This window comes from Sminthopsis crassicaudata, chromosome 1 (assembly GCF_048593235.1).
Source record: "Sminthopsis crassicaudata isolate SCR6 chromosome 1, ASM4859323v1, whole genome shotgun sequence".
NCBI lineage: Eukaryota > Metazoa > Chordata > Mammalia > Dasyuromorphia > Dasyuridae > Sminthopsis > Sminthopsis crassicaudata.
The window spans coordinates 218474749-218490931 of record NC_133617.1 but is presented as its reverse complement, the minus strand read 5'-3'; the positions used below and the strand labels follow the sequence as shown (position 1 = coordinate 218490931).

At 36.7% G+C, this 16183-nt stretch overlaps 1 protein-coding gene across 4 annotated transcripts in view; it reads right to left on the bottom strand.

The window, feature by feature from the left end:
• Positions 1-15454, bottom strand: part of PTPN2 (protein tyrosine phosphatase non-receptor type 2) — a 93219-nt gene extending 77765 nt beyond the window's left edge. For 3 of the 4 annotated variants that reach the window (XM_074274612.1, XM_074274613.1, XM_074274611.1), the window contains exon 1: positions 14988-15454. In XM_074274612.1, the coding sequence (XP_074130713.1) occupies positions 14988-15056 (69 nt within the window). In that variant the 5' untranslated portion in view covers positions 15057-15454. The remainder of the gene's footprint in view (positions 1-14987) is intronic. The other variant, XM_074274614.1, reaches the window with a different exon arrangement.
• Between the last annotated feature and the right edge of the window lie 729 nt (positions 15455-16183).

The following is a 16183-nucleotide window of genomic DNA, read 5'->3' as shown; positions in this document are numbered from 1 at the left end:
TTTTTAGTATCCCACCCTGCATAGAAAGAAACAAATCAGGCAATAATAAATAGTCAATCTGGACATATTTTCAATTTACTTATCTGTGTACATGTTGTTTCATCTCAAAGGAGTCTAAGCTCAAGGGCAGAAAATGTTTCCTTTTTTGATTATTTATGCCCAATATCCCGCACAGTGCCTGACACATAGCAGCTTAAAAAAATACTGCTGAATTGTTTTGACTCAAAAAGAAAAAAATATTTTGATCTCTAATGCTTATGATGGCTACAGAGAAATTTCATTAGTAAAAAAGGCATCAAAATAGATATTTATCTAGTTACCTATCAGGCTTATTATATAGCACTTAGAAGTTCACTATGCTTTTGATAATTGAGGTTGTGACTGGTTCAGGGTCACACAGGTAGGAAGTGTTAAATGTCTAAGGTCAAATTTGAACTCAGGTCCTCCTGACATCAGGGCTGGTGCTCTATCCACTGTGACACCTAGCTGCCTCTCACTATGTTCTTTATGAATATTTCATTTTAATCCTTATAACAACCTTGGAGGATAAGTACTATTGTTTCCATTTTACAGATAAGGAAACTGAGGTAGGCAGAGTTTATTAGAAGTTATTAAACTTGCCCAAGGTCCCTCATCTAATAAGTCTGAGGAAGTAGTTGAATTCAGTTCCTCCTGACTAGTTCCTACTCACAATGTACTATTACTTTATTGCCTCACATTACTCCCCTCCTTTCTGCACTTGACAAAAAGAGTCAAAATGGCCATCCTGCTATTATGACATTTAATATCCCTTTGCTCTTTCCAAACTTTCCGCCATGCCTGCAATGCATTCCCTCTCCAACTCTAATTCTTGAGAAAAGAGGGGAAAAAAAAAAAAAAAAAATCAAAGCTTAGCTCCTACATGTTTTCCTAATCCCCTCAGTTCCTAGAATTTTGGTTCCCAAGTATTTGGGTTTATTTACATATTATTTACATATTTCCACATATAAACATGTATACATGTATATTTCTCCCCTGGTAGAAGAGGGAGTACTTTTTTTTCTTCAATATTTGTATTCTTAAAGCCTAGCACAGTGCCTGCCATCCAGAAAATATTTAATAAATGTTAGTTGATTGGCTCATCCATTTCTCAAAAACTTATCTGCCAATCTACCTTCAAAGATGCCCATGAAAAGCTTCAGAGAAAGTATTTCTGAATTCCATGTTTCTGTCAATGCCAACTTGTATTTAGTATAATGTTTTATAAAAGCTTTATAAAGCTTTTTATATATATTAAAAGCTTTACAGTGTGTGTGTGTGTGTGTGTGTGTGTGTGTGTGTGTGTGTGTATAATTTTATCCTTACCACCATTTAGTAAGGTAGATAATGAAAATATCATCAACCCATTTTCAAATCCCATTTTACAAATAAGCAAACAATGGCCCAGTCACAAACTTACTAAGTGTCCAGGCTATGACTCCAGGTCTTCTAATTACTAGTCCAGTGTTGTTTTTCCCCCACCATATCATGCTGCATTAAATATAGACTTTGGACTTACTAGGGGAAAAAACAAAGCTTCCTATATTGATTGCCTTTAATGCTTACCTTATTCACTTATCTAAATTTGATGAGTTTAAAAAAAGACAGAAATTAAAATAATAATTTACCCTACAGTATATTATACTACTATAGAATATACTGTTAGTTGTACTGAATCATAATACATTTGACTTTTTTGGTAATTGGTCACTGCTGCCTTAAACAATGTTCGTGTTTGTGAGCACACACCCACACACCCACACACACAATTAAGAGTTTTTATATGATGCAATACAATAATTTAATACTGATCAAATATATTTACAATTATTTCTACTAAAAGTTAGTCATACCCAAAATTAGGAATAAAATTTCCTATTGTATAAATCATTTTTCAATTTAACAGCATTTTTTTCAAGAATTAACCAACCCTGGGGCATTTAGGTGATGCAATGGATAGAGCATCATCCTTGAAGTCAGGAGGATCTGGGTTCAAATTTGGTCTCAGACACTTAAATTTCCTAGCTGTGTGATGTTGGCCAAGTCACTTAACCCCAATTGCCTCAGAAAAAAGTAGAAAAAAAATTAAACAGCCCTAAATTCAAAGATTAACATATTAGCTCCCTAACTACAATTTCCTTTTTTCAAAGGTCTCTTAAGACACATTCCTATCATTTTACCAACTGTATATAATGTAATTTAAAAATATTTTACTTATTTATTTATGTCCTTGGCTCTTACTGTTGAGTCATCTATCAATTTGTTTCAGTTTTGATTCAAATAAATGTAGTCTCATTTGGATACATTCTCATTGCCTACCTACTTATTTTAACCAGTTCAACATTTAAATTAAGCCAGTAGACCAAAAACTTTTAGACACCACAAACATGAATAGAAAAAATATTGGATATAAAGTTAAGGGACCTGTATTTAAATACTTGCTCTGTCACTATAAATTTGATTGAGCAAATCACTTCCTCCGAGTTTCCTTTTGCTGGCATTTGAAGGATTGGATTAGATTACCTCTAACATTTGCCTCAGGAAAAAAACAAAAGAAAAGAAAAGAAAAGAAAAGAAAAGAAAAGAAAAGAAAAGAAAAGAAAAGAAAAGAAAAGAAAAGAAAAGAAAAGAAAAGAAAAGAAAAGAAAAGAAAAGAAAAGAAAAGAAGGAAGGAAGGAAGGAAGGAAGGAAGGAAGGAAGGAAGGAAGGAAAAAAAGTGAGAAGAGGGTTAATCTAGTGTCAAAATACAGAAAGGTCAAGAAGGATAAGGACTGAGAAAAAGTCTTAACAGATCAATTTTGGTTGAATGGGGAGGAAGCAAGGTAGTAGCAAGTTAAGAAGAGAGGCAGTGGAAGCATTTATTATAGATAATATTCTCAGAGTTTAGCCATAAAAGGCAAGAAAGTTATGGGATGTTAGTAAGGATAGAGGGATCAAGGGAGGGTTTTTTGAAAATGAGGATGACATGTAGGCAGTAGGGACAAGAGATTGAAGATAATAAGTGAGGGAATGGAGATTAATCTTGGAGAAGATGGGATGGGATGACATTACTTGTACATGCAAAGAAGCATTAGATTTGAAAAGGGTCACCTCTTCATGTGAGATGGTGAAGGAGGAGACTGGCAGAAATCATGGAAATGATGTAAGATAAGGAAGAGAGAAGAGAAGCTGGACAAATTTCCTCAACTTTTGCAAAGTTATTAGCTGAGAGCTGGGAGAGAGTAAGTCATGAGAGGTTTGGGGGAGGAGTTTTGAAGAGGCATTGAGTGGTAGGACGACAATTAGGGAAATGTAAAGGGATTGTCTAGAAGCACCGAGGACCCTTAGGGCTATGTAAGAAATCTGTAATGAACCCTATTATAACACCCTCTCTCTTGATGACCTTACCAACTGTTTCAATTTTCATCTCTATGCAGATGATTCCTTCAGTTTATTTATCCAGGCCTTTTCTGTGCTCTAGTTCTTAATAAGCTGCTTCCAATTGGAGACTTCCCATTGAAAGTGCCATTAGCACCTCAAATTCAACAAATCAAAAAATCATAATTTTTCCTCAAAACCTACCCATCCCTTCTCCAATCACCCACTTTTGCAATCTTGGTGTTATGCATTCCCCTTGTTAGCAATTAGTAACCTACACTTATCCCTTCTACTCCTATTTATGTTTCATACTTGTCCTTTCTCCACTTATATCCTCCACTACCCTAGTTCAGATCTTCATCTCTTACCTGGACTACTCTAATAGCTTCAAATCCTATCCTATTCTCTTCAGTCATTTCCTCCTGTAATCTATTCTAAACATAATTGAGAAATCGATAATTCTAAAACAAATGTTTCTCCTGTTCAATAAAATCCAATGGCTCCTTATTGCCTCTAATTTCAAGCAGAAATTCAAACATTTAAAGTCTTTCACAATATGACTAAAACCTATTTTTTCAGGCTTATTATACATCATTTCCCTTTACATATTTTGTAATAGCAAAACTGAACTTCCTATTGTCTAGAACATATGACATTCCATTTCCTATGTTTTATGTTCCTATGCAAAGGCTTAGAACGTTACCTCCACCTCAGGATATCTGACTTCCTTCAAAAATTAGCTCAAGTATCACCTCTTACATAAGACCCTTCTTCATTTACCCAGCTACCAATGCCTCTCCTCATCAAAATTACTTTGTTGGATAGATAAAGATTTAAATCTACACAGAGAAACTTGCATGTGTGCATGTCTCTCCCTATAAAACATATGCTCCTCGGAAAGAGACATATATGTGCCAAAATGTTTGTGGCAGCTCTTTTTGTTGTAGCTAGAAACTGGAAGATGAATGGATGTCCATCAGTTGGAGAATGGTTGGGTAAATTGTGGTATATGAAGGTTATGGAATATTATTGCTCGGTAAGAAATGACCAGCAGGAGGAATATAGAGAGGCCTGGAGAGACTTAAATCAACTGATGCTGAGTGAAATGAGCAGAACCAGAAGATCACTGTACACTTCAACAACAATACTGTATGAGGATGTATTCTGATGGAAGTGGAAATCTTCAACATAAAGAAGATCCAACTCACTTCCAGTTGATCAATGATGGACAGAGGTAGCTACACCCAGAGAAGAAACACTGGGAGGGGAATGAAAATTGTTAGCACTAATATCTGTCTGCCCAGGTTGCATGTACCTTCGGATTCTAATGTTTATTGTGCAACAAGAAAATGATATTCGCACACATGTATTGTACCTAGACTATATTGTAACACATGTAAAATGTATGGTATTGCCTGTCGTCGGGGGGAGGGAATAGAGGGATGGGGGGTAATTTGGAAAAATGAATACAAGGGATAATATTATAAAATATATATATATATAATAAAAATAAATAAATAAATAAATAAATTTAGGACCCAAAGCTTACAATAAAGTGTATAGATAGTGATAGATCTGGGATTTAAAAAAAAAAAAAAAAAAAATTCTATACAACAAACTTTATTAGGTATATACTCTGTCCCAGATACTGTTCTAGGTGCCAAGGAGACAAAATGAGGCAAAAACAGCCCTTGTTTTCAGGATCCTACTTGGGATTGGGGATGGGGTGAGCATATATACATGTATACATATAAAAAATGCTCAAAATAAATTCAAAGTAATATATTTCATTGGTTAAAAAAAAAAAAATAAATAAATAAATAAATAAATAAAAAAAAAAATAAAACATATGCTCCTTGAGGACAAGGACTATTTAATTTTTGACTATTTGTCCACAGCAGATCACACAGGGGTATCTTGCAGTAATGGTGGTGGTAGTAATAGTAGGCACCTAATAAATGCTTTATTGATTGTTAAAAATTAAATTGCAAAAAAATGAATTTCTTCCAAATAATTTATCTTCTTGTGATTACTGAAAAAGAGATTACCCAATTCTTTTGTTTCTGATTCATCCTAATTGACTGGTTTTTAATAAATTCCAAACAACTCTGATGACATGACTTTATAGAAAAATTTGAAGTCTAGAAAAGCTCTTCTCCCTTCAGTACTACTTTTAAAAATGATTTCCTTTAAGATTCTAGACCAGAAATACTTTTATGTCATGGACCCTTTTACAGGGAAAACTGGTGAAGGCTCTTTGTTTTCTGCTTATCAAATTTTCAGTTATCTTTTTTTTTTTTTTTTTTTTTTTAAAGACAAATTCACAGGCCCTAGGTTAAGACCTCTTGGCTCTAAAAGTTTTATCTTTCCAAATGAATTTTGTTGTTTTGTCTTGAATTTTAAAGTAATCCCTTAGCAGTAGTCTTGTATGATAATAAAACTGTAACAAAGTTGGCAGCATTTGGTATTTTTATTTATATTTATACTAACACAACCCAATTATGAGCAATGAAAATACCTTCAATTATTTAAATTAATATTTTGTGAAATAATGTTTTATATTTATATGTATGTCATAAGTATATTTATATTTACATATATGTAAAAGATTAATTTGTTATTTTTATACTTTTCTAATTGTTTTGAATGTGACTTCTTTTTTGAATGTGGATTTTGTAGTTTAGTATACTGAGAAGGGACTTTTATCAAAACTGTACTTAAGGAAAATCACTTTGGCAGCAATTGTGGAAGATGGATTGGAGTGCAGAGACTTGAGGCAGCCATAGCCATCTGGATACTGCTACCACAGATTAGGCAAGAACTGAAGAAGATCTAAACTAAAGTAGCCGCCAAATAAGTAGAAAAAACAGTTGCATATGAGATTTCATATAAGTAGAAATGTCAAGATTTTGGAGCAAAGAATCAAAGAAAATGTTAAGGTTACAAACCTGGGAGACTGGAAAAAGTCATGCCTTTAATATCTCTCCTAAAAAGCTATACTTCTCCTTGACATGCTTTTTCTTCTCATGAACAAAAATTTCTCAAGTCTTTCAGGGTGTTGGTGATGCATAACTTCATTATTCAGGCAATTTCTGCATTAAGTAGAAAAGTCTTCCATTCTTTGCTTTCTTGCAGTCAAAAAGGCAGAAGGTTTTACAAGTTCATAAAATGGTCTCTATAATCAGGGTTTAAGTTTAACAAAAGGACAACAATATTCATCTAAAGAATTACCATTTGCTCTATAAAGACAGGGGCCATTTCTTTCTTTCTTTCTTTTTTAAAATTAATTTTATAATTATTAATTTTTTTGACAGTACATATGCATGAGTAATTTTTTAAAATAACATTATCCCCTGTATTCATTTTTCCAAATTTTCCCCTCCCTCCCTATACACCCTCCCCTAAATGACAGGCAATCCCATACATTTTACATGTGTTACAGTATAACCTAGGTACAATATATGTGTGTAAATCCAATTTTCTTGTTGCAAGTTAAGAATTGGATTCCGAAGGTATAAGTAACCTGGATAGAAAGACAGTAGTGCTAGCAGTTTACATTCAATTCCCAGTGTTCCTTCTCTGGCTGTAGTTGTTTCTAAGACAGGGACCATTTCTAATTTAATCTTTTATCTATTCTAACGTCCTGAATGGTGCCTTGCATACACAATCAATGTTTCCTGAAGTTCAACTTCTAAGAATTATAATTTACTATGATAATAAAAATAATTTATTTTGCCAAGAAAACTCTATATGGAGTTACAAAAGAATCAAATACAAAATAAATGACTGAACAACAATAATAGCAGGTGATATTTATATGGCACTTGAAAGTTTGTTAATAGCTTTATGTATATTCTTGAAATTTACAGACTTGAGGGGCAGCTAGGTGGCGGAGTGGATAGAGCACCAGCCTTGAATTCAGGAGGATCGGAGTTCAAATCACCAGACATTTAAGTGTCTCAGACACTTAACACTTCCTAGCTATGTGACCCTGGGCAAGTCACTTAACCCCAGCCTCAGGGAAAAAAAAAGAAAGAAAAAAAAAACAAACAAGGAAATTTACAGACTTGAGGCAGGGCCTAACAGGTTAGCATCCTCCTCATTTTATTGAGGAGAAAACTTTCTAGTTCAGTAACTTGTCACATAACTAGTGCCAAAGGCAGGATTTAAGCTCACATCTTCCCAAACCTCAGTCAAAAATTCAAGAAGCCTGACTATTTTCAGGGAATATATAAGAAGCAACATAAATGACCTGGAGTCTCAAATATCTCCAAATGTCTCTCAAAATTTGGAGATGACCAAATGTAGCCAACAGCTATGTGACACCAAAAAACAAGTAAATTACAATGTAACCAGTAAAAAAAATTACCTATTAATTTTGGAAGTAATGCTATCTGCATGCTCAAATGAAAAATAAAAAGATGTTGCAATGACAAGTAAAACAAAGATAATAATTCTGATGCACTGTAAAAAAGAAAAAAAGTTGGGTTACACAAGTCAGCCTTTCCCCAGAAGTATCCTGTCCAATCTATATTAAGAAGGATGTCAGGTATCCCTTTAAGAGAGAACCCTTCAATCCAGCTACTTTTTTTTTTTAAATGAAAGCAATTTTTACATCTTTCAATTCCCTTTGCTCTGATTATATATTTGCCCAAGAGTCTTATGATATTGATTTAGTTCCCCAATTAAGGTTCCCTACAAAGAAAAGGATCCTGCTAGTTCATTCTTCAAAAATGTCTGGTCTACTTTGTAGTATTTTTCATAATAAATCACAAGTCCTAGGATAAGGATGCATTGTTTTTATTTTTTGTTCAGAGATGTAATAAGATGTAACAGAGATGAAAGCCTAACAACTCAAAATTTTAAGTATTAAAATTAATAAAAATGATTTTATGAGTATTTTGCTATATTTGTTTAGTGTGAATCAATTTCCTGGGGTCCAGAGTCATTTGGAAAATAAATTTCTAAACTACTAATTTGAAGGCTAGATTCTTTTGACCCTGAAGGTACATTATACTCTGACATTTTAGCTACGGCTCCATTCAATTCAAAGAAAAATGAGGACTTACTGAAGGAATAAAAAGAAGTTAGATTAATAAAGGTGGTGGTATCTAGTGATCAATGTGGATCTAGAAGACTTAAGCTTGAACCCTGATGTTGACACTTGTTATGTAATTAAATCATACCTGCATTATTTACTTCAGTGGGTTATCCTTAAGGTTTAAATTACATTTCTAGTGTCTAGTGCCCTTCTCTTCACTCACACAGCTATCACCTCTATTGAAGCCTTCATTATCTCTCACAAACAACAGTCTCCTAATTCGACTCCAAGCCTCAAGTCTTTATCCCCTCCAAAGATAGCCAAGAAGATTCATTAAGTGAAAATCTGATATGTGACTCAGATAAGTCAACTAACTCCACTGGCTCTCTATAGTCTCTAAGATAAAATATGAACTTTCCAATTTAGCTTTTAAAACCTTTTACAACCTGGCCCAAACCTATGTTTCCTACCTCACTCTACATTATTTTATCTTTCCACACTTTGCAATCTCACTGATCTGGCTCGTTTCTTTCACTCCATCATCAGTCACCATGAGTTTGCTCTATGCAATTCACAAGCTGGGAATGCATTCTTTATCTTCACCTCAGAGACTCATTTCTTTAAGATGAAGCTCAGTTATTACCTTCTGTATAAAGCTACTTCTACTGCCTCCAAATGTCAATGTCCTCCTTTTCTTTTATGAATTTTATATCTATGTTGTATATATTTTAATGTGCTTTTTAAACAATAGCTTTTTTATTTTCAAAATACATGGAAAGATAGTTTTCAACATTCACCTTTGCAAAACCTTGTGTTTCAAATTTTTCTCCCTCTTTCCTCATTCCCTCCTCTAAACAGCAATTAATCCAATATATGTCAAACGTGCATTTATGTATACTTTCCCTCTCTTATTAGATATAAGCTTATTATAAGTAAGGAACATTTCATTCCTTGTATCTGTATCTTTGTGGCTAACATAGAACCTGGCACATAGTAGTCACAACAAGTACTTAATTTTTAAAATTATGCAACATACTTTGCAAACTTTAAAGCACTATATAAATGTCTATCATTATTATTGTTAGAGCTGCACGAGACATTCCATTTTATGTGGAGTGAGAGGAAAATTATATGGACATAGGAGGAACTAATGAAGTGTAATGGAGTGTCTAATAGAAAAGAATCACTTTCAAATTATCTCCAAATCATGTCACCTGCACCCCCATATGCTTCCTTACACTATAACTAAGTTTTTATCTGGGCACAGCAACCTAAAAAATACATGCCAAAGGCAAATCTCTGACTAGGGCATCCCAAACTTCAAAACTATACCTTCCAACCAAAATTTCCTTCCCTTCAGTGCTACTGACCTCAATGACTACTTATTTATAGAAGGAAAGCAATCTTATAAAAGTAATTGACTCTAAATTGAGAATTAATAGGCTTATGTGAAGGAAGGAAATGGGGGCAGGGGAAGACAATGGTATATTTAAACACACAAAGGTATGTCTAATAGTCAAAAAGCACACAGGAGATGCTTTGGGTAAGGACGGGGGGGACTTATCAACACTTTCATATTCATTCAGCCAATCTTTATAGACTCTTGGGGACACACAGTAAGTTATACTATTGAATTAAAAATGTGCAATTACATAACTCATCTTTTTCCCTTCCAAATCCCTAACTTCTCAGTTACTGTACAGGACACCACCACCTTCCTGGTCACTCAGGCTCACAACCTTAACCTATATATATATTCCTCACTCTTCCTAACCACACTTATCAATCTGTTCCCAAGTCTTAGCAATTCTACGTTGTGATATTGAAACAGGCCCCAATTACTTCACACTTTTACTACTGCAATGGTCTATAGTTTCCCAGTCCTCAAGTCTCTCCAATTCATCTTCCTAAAAAAAGTACAGGTCTGACTCTATTTCTCTCTCTCACTCACAGTACATACTCTTTTCCCCTAAGTCATTCAATTTCACTTGCTCCCTGTTACTTCCAGGATCGAATATATCTTCATATATTATTAAACCTGCATATTTGTTCCCTGCACTGCTCATTTCTACCTACCCTTCCCTATAATGACACTAGCTTCTTTGCTGTTTCTTGCAAATAACATTTTATCTCCTAATTATGGGCACTTTCACTGACCTTTTCCCCAAGTAGGGAAACTCCTTTCTAATCTCTGCCTTTTGGTTTTCCAAGCTTCCCTCAAGTTTCAGCTAAAATCCTAGTTTTTACAACAAACCTCTGTTCTCCTTCAGTGCTGGAGCTTATCTCCAATTTACACTGTGTATATCCTATATATGCATAATTATTTACATATTTTCTTCCCCACTAGAATATGTCCTCCTTGAGAATAGCAACTGTTTTTGACCTTTATATCCCCAGGCTTTGAATACGGTAAATTCTTAATGCTTGTGGACAACTCAATTACTGTAACTCCTTATTTTAGATATAGCTACCCATTTTTCTGTACCTTAGACCGAGTTTTTCCCATTTCCCTTTTCTTACTTCTTTTCAGTTTCACAAAACCTCATACGTATTCTCATTCCTTCTAATACCCCAGCCTAATATAGTACAGTTAGCTGTGTCTGGGAAGGGTAAAAAAGGAAGTGACTCCGAACGTCGTTTCAAAGTACTCTTCTGATGCCTTCAAAAGATTAACAATAGTACTTCCAAACAAATTTTGTCAAGCTAACTAAACTGGACTCATCAACTATTTTACTGTTGCCTAACATGAAAAAGAAGAAAAGAAATTGAAATGGAATTGATGGGGGAAAAAAAAAAAGTTATTAGCCTAAGAGGTCCATGAACTAAGAACAACAACAAAAACAAACAACAACAAAAAAAAAAAACCCTTTGTTTTAATTAATATGTAACTGAAATTTAGCATTTCCTTCATTTAAAAACATCACTGTGAAAAAGATCAACAGGTTCACTAGTCTGACAAAGAGGCTGTGATACACAAAAAAAAGATTAAAAAACTCTGATTTAGAACAGTCATAAAATCAGACTTGAAAGAGGCCTTAAAAGATCATGTCTAGTGTTTTCAAAATGTATATTTTATAATCCTAATAATCCAAATTATGCCAATAGTTACTGGAAAAGAAATTTCAATGGTATGGATTCAGTGCTACTTGATTCCTTCAAAAATGTGAAAGTGTCCAAAAAAATTACAAGTGTTCAACATGACAGTAGACCAAGGTTCCTCTACTGAGTTTCAAAATTTTTCTAACTCCCTTAATTCCGAAGGTATTTTTATCCTTAAGCTCCCTAAAAGTCAAATGAGTTCCTTTCAAGGACAGATTTAGAAAATGTAATCTCACCACCTCCTTTTACATTCCTGCAATGTAAGCCACTTACTTTGAAATTTTTTCCCTCCTTCAAGAACCAGCTCTTCCATGAACTCTGCTCTCACCTCAGCTAGAAAACATTCCTCAATCATTAATTTCTCAAGACATTCTGTATTCTGTGGTCATGGACCTCTCTCATGAATTACCATATTACAATTTGGACTATAACCCTTGAACATGTTTGATCTTCCCCTACTAAATTCTAAGTCCCATGAGCACAGAAAATCTTACCAATCGTATCTAATTCAATATCTTGGATATAAGCTGATTAAAAAACTTTTTTTTTGGGGGGGGTGTCAATTAAGTGACTTGCTCCCTATTAGTGTAACTGGAACAATCTAAGTATTCTGCCTCTTTGACAAGAAGGCTTGTGACTGTATTCGACTTCTTTATTCCTAAATTCTCCCCCCTCCCCTTATACTTTTATGTTAACTTCCCATCTTCCTGACATTAATACAATATGTTCTTTTTATAGGTCGATGATAATGACACATTTCAGCAGAGAGGAAGTTCAAAAAATTATCTAAAGGACTATCTGCTGTTTCGTATTGACTAAGCTAATTCTCAATTTAGATAAATTCTTGAGCATTACCCATAAATATTATCTCAAATTTGCAGGCTGTCAGATGCATATTGGAAACAGTTGCCTCTGCTGAACAAACTTAACTAATAGAAGACATAGTTAGCAGGCTCCTCATACCAGAATTCTCATTGGAATTCACTTAGTTTACTTAAGACTTTCCATGATTTAAAAATTCCTTATTATCAGAAAGCATTTTTTAAAAAAATGACAAGACATTATTTCCAATCGAACACACTACACTTATATGAATAAAAACCCTACATCATATAATAGAAAGGCAACAGAGGGCCTTTATTCAAATTTTAGTTCTGACCTGACTACTGGCAAGTTATCCTTGAGTCTTGATTTCATTTAGATTTATAGATTTAGTACTGAAAGGGACCTCTCAGAAGTCATCTAGTCTGACCTCATTTTATAAATGAGAAAATGAGACCCAGGGTAAAGTGATTTGCTTTAGGTTACATAAGGTAATATGTAACAGAGACAGGATTTGAATTCACCCAAGTTCTTTGACTTCAAACCAGTACTCTTACTACTAAGTTCAGTCATTTTTCCTATCATGTCTGACTCTACATGACTGCATTTCTTGGTAAAGATACCAGGGTAGTTTGCTATTTCCTTTTCCAGCTCATTTTACAGATGAAGAAACAGACAAATAGTATTCAGTAAGTGACTTGCCCAGGGTCACACAGCTAGAAACTGTGTGAAATCACAAAGAAAAATCACTAGTTACATAAGAATTTTTAAAAATATTCTCCTCTACAGGTTAACATCTCACATCTCTTGTCTTGTGTTTAATAAGCCATAACTTGGGTTAAAATGAAGTCATTTTAAAAAATCCCTTCTTTTTACCTTTAATCTGTTGGCCATTGTTCACCCTTTCCTAGGTACTTAAGTATTTTCTAATGCGTATGATTTGTGTGCAGCCCTCATTAACCAATCTATTTCTTGAGGGCAGTGACTGACATAGTATTTTATAGATCTTTGTTCAGTTGAGAATAGAAAGTTAAAGAATTTTAGTTTTACTTGACTTAAAAGGCACTGTGCATTATTTATTTACATTAACCCCTCCATAGGTACAGAATACCTCAAAACCAGCTTTTAGATCATATATTCTGCTTCCAGATCTGATCTTAAGACATTTTCCTGTGAAGCAATTCCCACTCCATCCACCCCCCCCCAAAGTTGTGATTTGTCAACTGCTTTGGTTGGCACTGCAGCCACAGCTACTATAGATCCCAAAAAGGCAGCTCTTACTACTATCAATATCATAAGCTGATATGATTTTGTTAGCGAAAACGACCTTAAAAATGAAGAATTATTATCTATTTTGCCTCTGAGTCTTGAAGCATATGGTACCTTTCTACCTTACTAACTTGTAGCTTCAACTTTCTATATGTCCTCTCCCACATTAGAATGTGAGCTTTTTTCTATTGGTATCCCAGTCCCTTAGCAAAATATTTTGTACACAGCAAGTACTTACTTACTGAATGAAGAATGCTGCTTCATTCATTTCATTTAAAAAAAAAAAGGTTATTTCTTTCCTCCAACAATATCTTCCCATCAATCCATGTTTGGAAAACTTTTTAACTACTCTATAGTTTTTTAAAAATAATAATAGCTTTTTATTTTTCAAAATACATACAAAAAGTTTCAACATTCACCCTTGCAAAACTCTGTTCCAAATTTCTCTCCTTCCCTACCTTCTTCCTCCCCTAGACAGCAAATAAAATTCCAATATAGTTTAAACATGTAAATGTACTAGTTAATGGAAAATAAATATAAATGAAATCTAGTCCATTTAGACCAGAGCTCACTTTAGAAATAGCTACCACGTTTACAGCCTCAGGGTCAAATAGCCTCTCCGGGAAGCACTGAAGTCCCTCTCACAAGTGAAGAAAGCACTGAGACTGCTCTGGCTTTTCCTAGCCTCGTCAGGTGCCATATGGAAGCCCCATCTCCCCTGCCTGATACCTACAGGGGATGCAATATAAAAACAGACTCCTTTCTAGACTTATTTAAATGGGTTGCCTACACAACAACATGCTCTGGCTCCGTCAGGGAAGAAGAGAATATGGACAAAAAACGGATTCCACAGGCCCTCTTTGCTGCTCCTACTCAGAAGGCAGGGTGTGGAGAGATGGAATTTAACAGTCTTGGGGAGAGGAGGACGGGCGGCGGCGAGAGCGAGAAGCTCCATCGTTTGGAGTTCTGGAGCCATGTGCATGCAGCGCAGCTTTGACACGGGCAATGCCATCCTCCCTGCCCCAAAGCGCCCCCTGGGGTTTAGTGCCAGGCCCAACCAAAATAACCCACCACCAGAGGCCGCTGTAGGGTTCCCTTCTCGGTCTCAGCAACCATCTCTGCGCCTGCGCACAAAAGAGTACACTACTTTAAATTAATTTATTTATTGGAAAAATCTGGGCGCAGGCGCGCTCCGCCGTCGTCCCGCACTCGGAGCGCGCACCTGAACGCCAGTCCCCGGACGGCCCGCGCGCTTCGGCTTGGTCACTTCCGTCTAGCGAAGGGAGAAAAGAGGGAGGGAACGGGAGGCTGGAGGGACAGCCCGAGCCCTGACCCTTCAGAGTAGGCGGCGTCGGCCGCCACATTAACCCCTAAGACTCACCAAGTACATGGGCTGCCACCGGTTCTCAGCATCCACTTCCTCAAACTCCCGTTCGATGGTGATGGACATGGTGGCGGGCGAGACCGGGCGCGAGAAAAGCCGCCGCGGCCGAAGTGGCACATGCCCCGTCCTCGCTGTTAACAGCCGAGTGCGAGCCGCACTCGTCTCCCCGGCGGCGGCTGCCTAACGCATGCGCGCTCCGCTTTCCCTGCTTTCTCCTCCTTCCCGCTCCCCCTCTTCCAACCCCCTGCGACGACGCCGAACACCAGCTGCTAGCGGCCGGGAAAGTACCTGAAGCGTAGAACGTCAGCACGCTGAGTTGGCGCGGAAGACGGGAGGAGAAGGCGGGGGGCCGATTTTACAGTAGGGGGAGAGCTGAGGGAGTGGACCCCGCTTCTGGGAATCGGCGCCCAGGTAGAGGGGGGGCGGGGCTGCGAAAGACCACCCAGCCCGGTCTCGGAATCCCAAGGGGGCGGGATGAGGGCGGGGCTAAGCGGTCGCCGGCCCCGCCCCCTTGACCGGCGCCGAGGTCTAGGCGGCTCAGAGCTGGGGGAGGGGGGGAGGAGGAGGAGAGCAAGGGGCATAAATTCTGGGGAAAGTAACGCTTCGCGTAGGGTGTTCTTTCACCACGTCCTCCCCCCCCCCCAAGTCGTTGTCTATAAGGACTGGGATTTCTTTTCGTTAGGAGCTTCCTGATGAAGAAATGCCCTCTACCCTTGCAATTGGTGCAGAGTGGTCTGGGACTCCTCAGGTTTTGGAGACTGGCCCTGATTCACTTTACTTATATGTAGCAACATAGAGATCCTTTTCCATACTGATGTGCCCGGAGAGTACATTTCTTAAGCCCTCAGAAGAAAGCCCATTCGGATGCTAGCTTCTGTGGTTTTCTGGGGGGTTGCTAAGTGCTAGGTGTAAAGTGCTTTGCAAGTCTTTGCAAGTGCTATATAGAAGCTAGCCGTTATTTTTCATTGAAGAAACGTTCCTCAAACCAAAGGCACGGTGTATGCGGGTGGTTGAGATTGGCGGACAAAATGAAACAACTGTGGTTGAGATTGGCGGACAAAATGAAACAACTTTTCCCCTAAAGCAATTTACAAATAATTCGGTGGAGGGTGGCGGAATCAAGTCTTCCAGGCAAAAATGGCATCTGAGCTGAAGCTACCATGAAGAAAGAGTGCTGGATTTGGAGCCAGAAG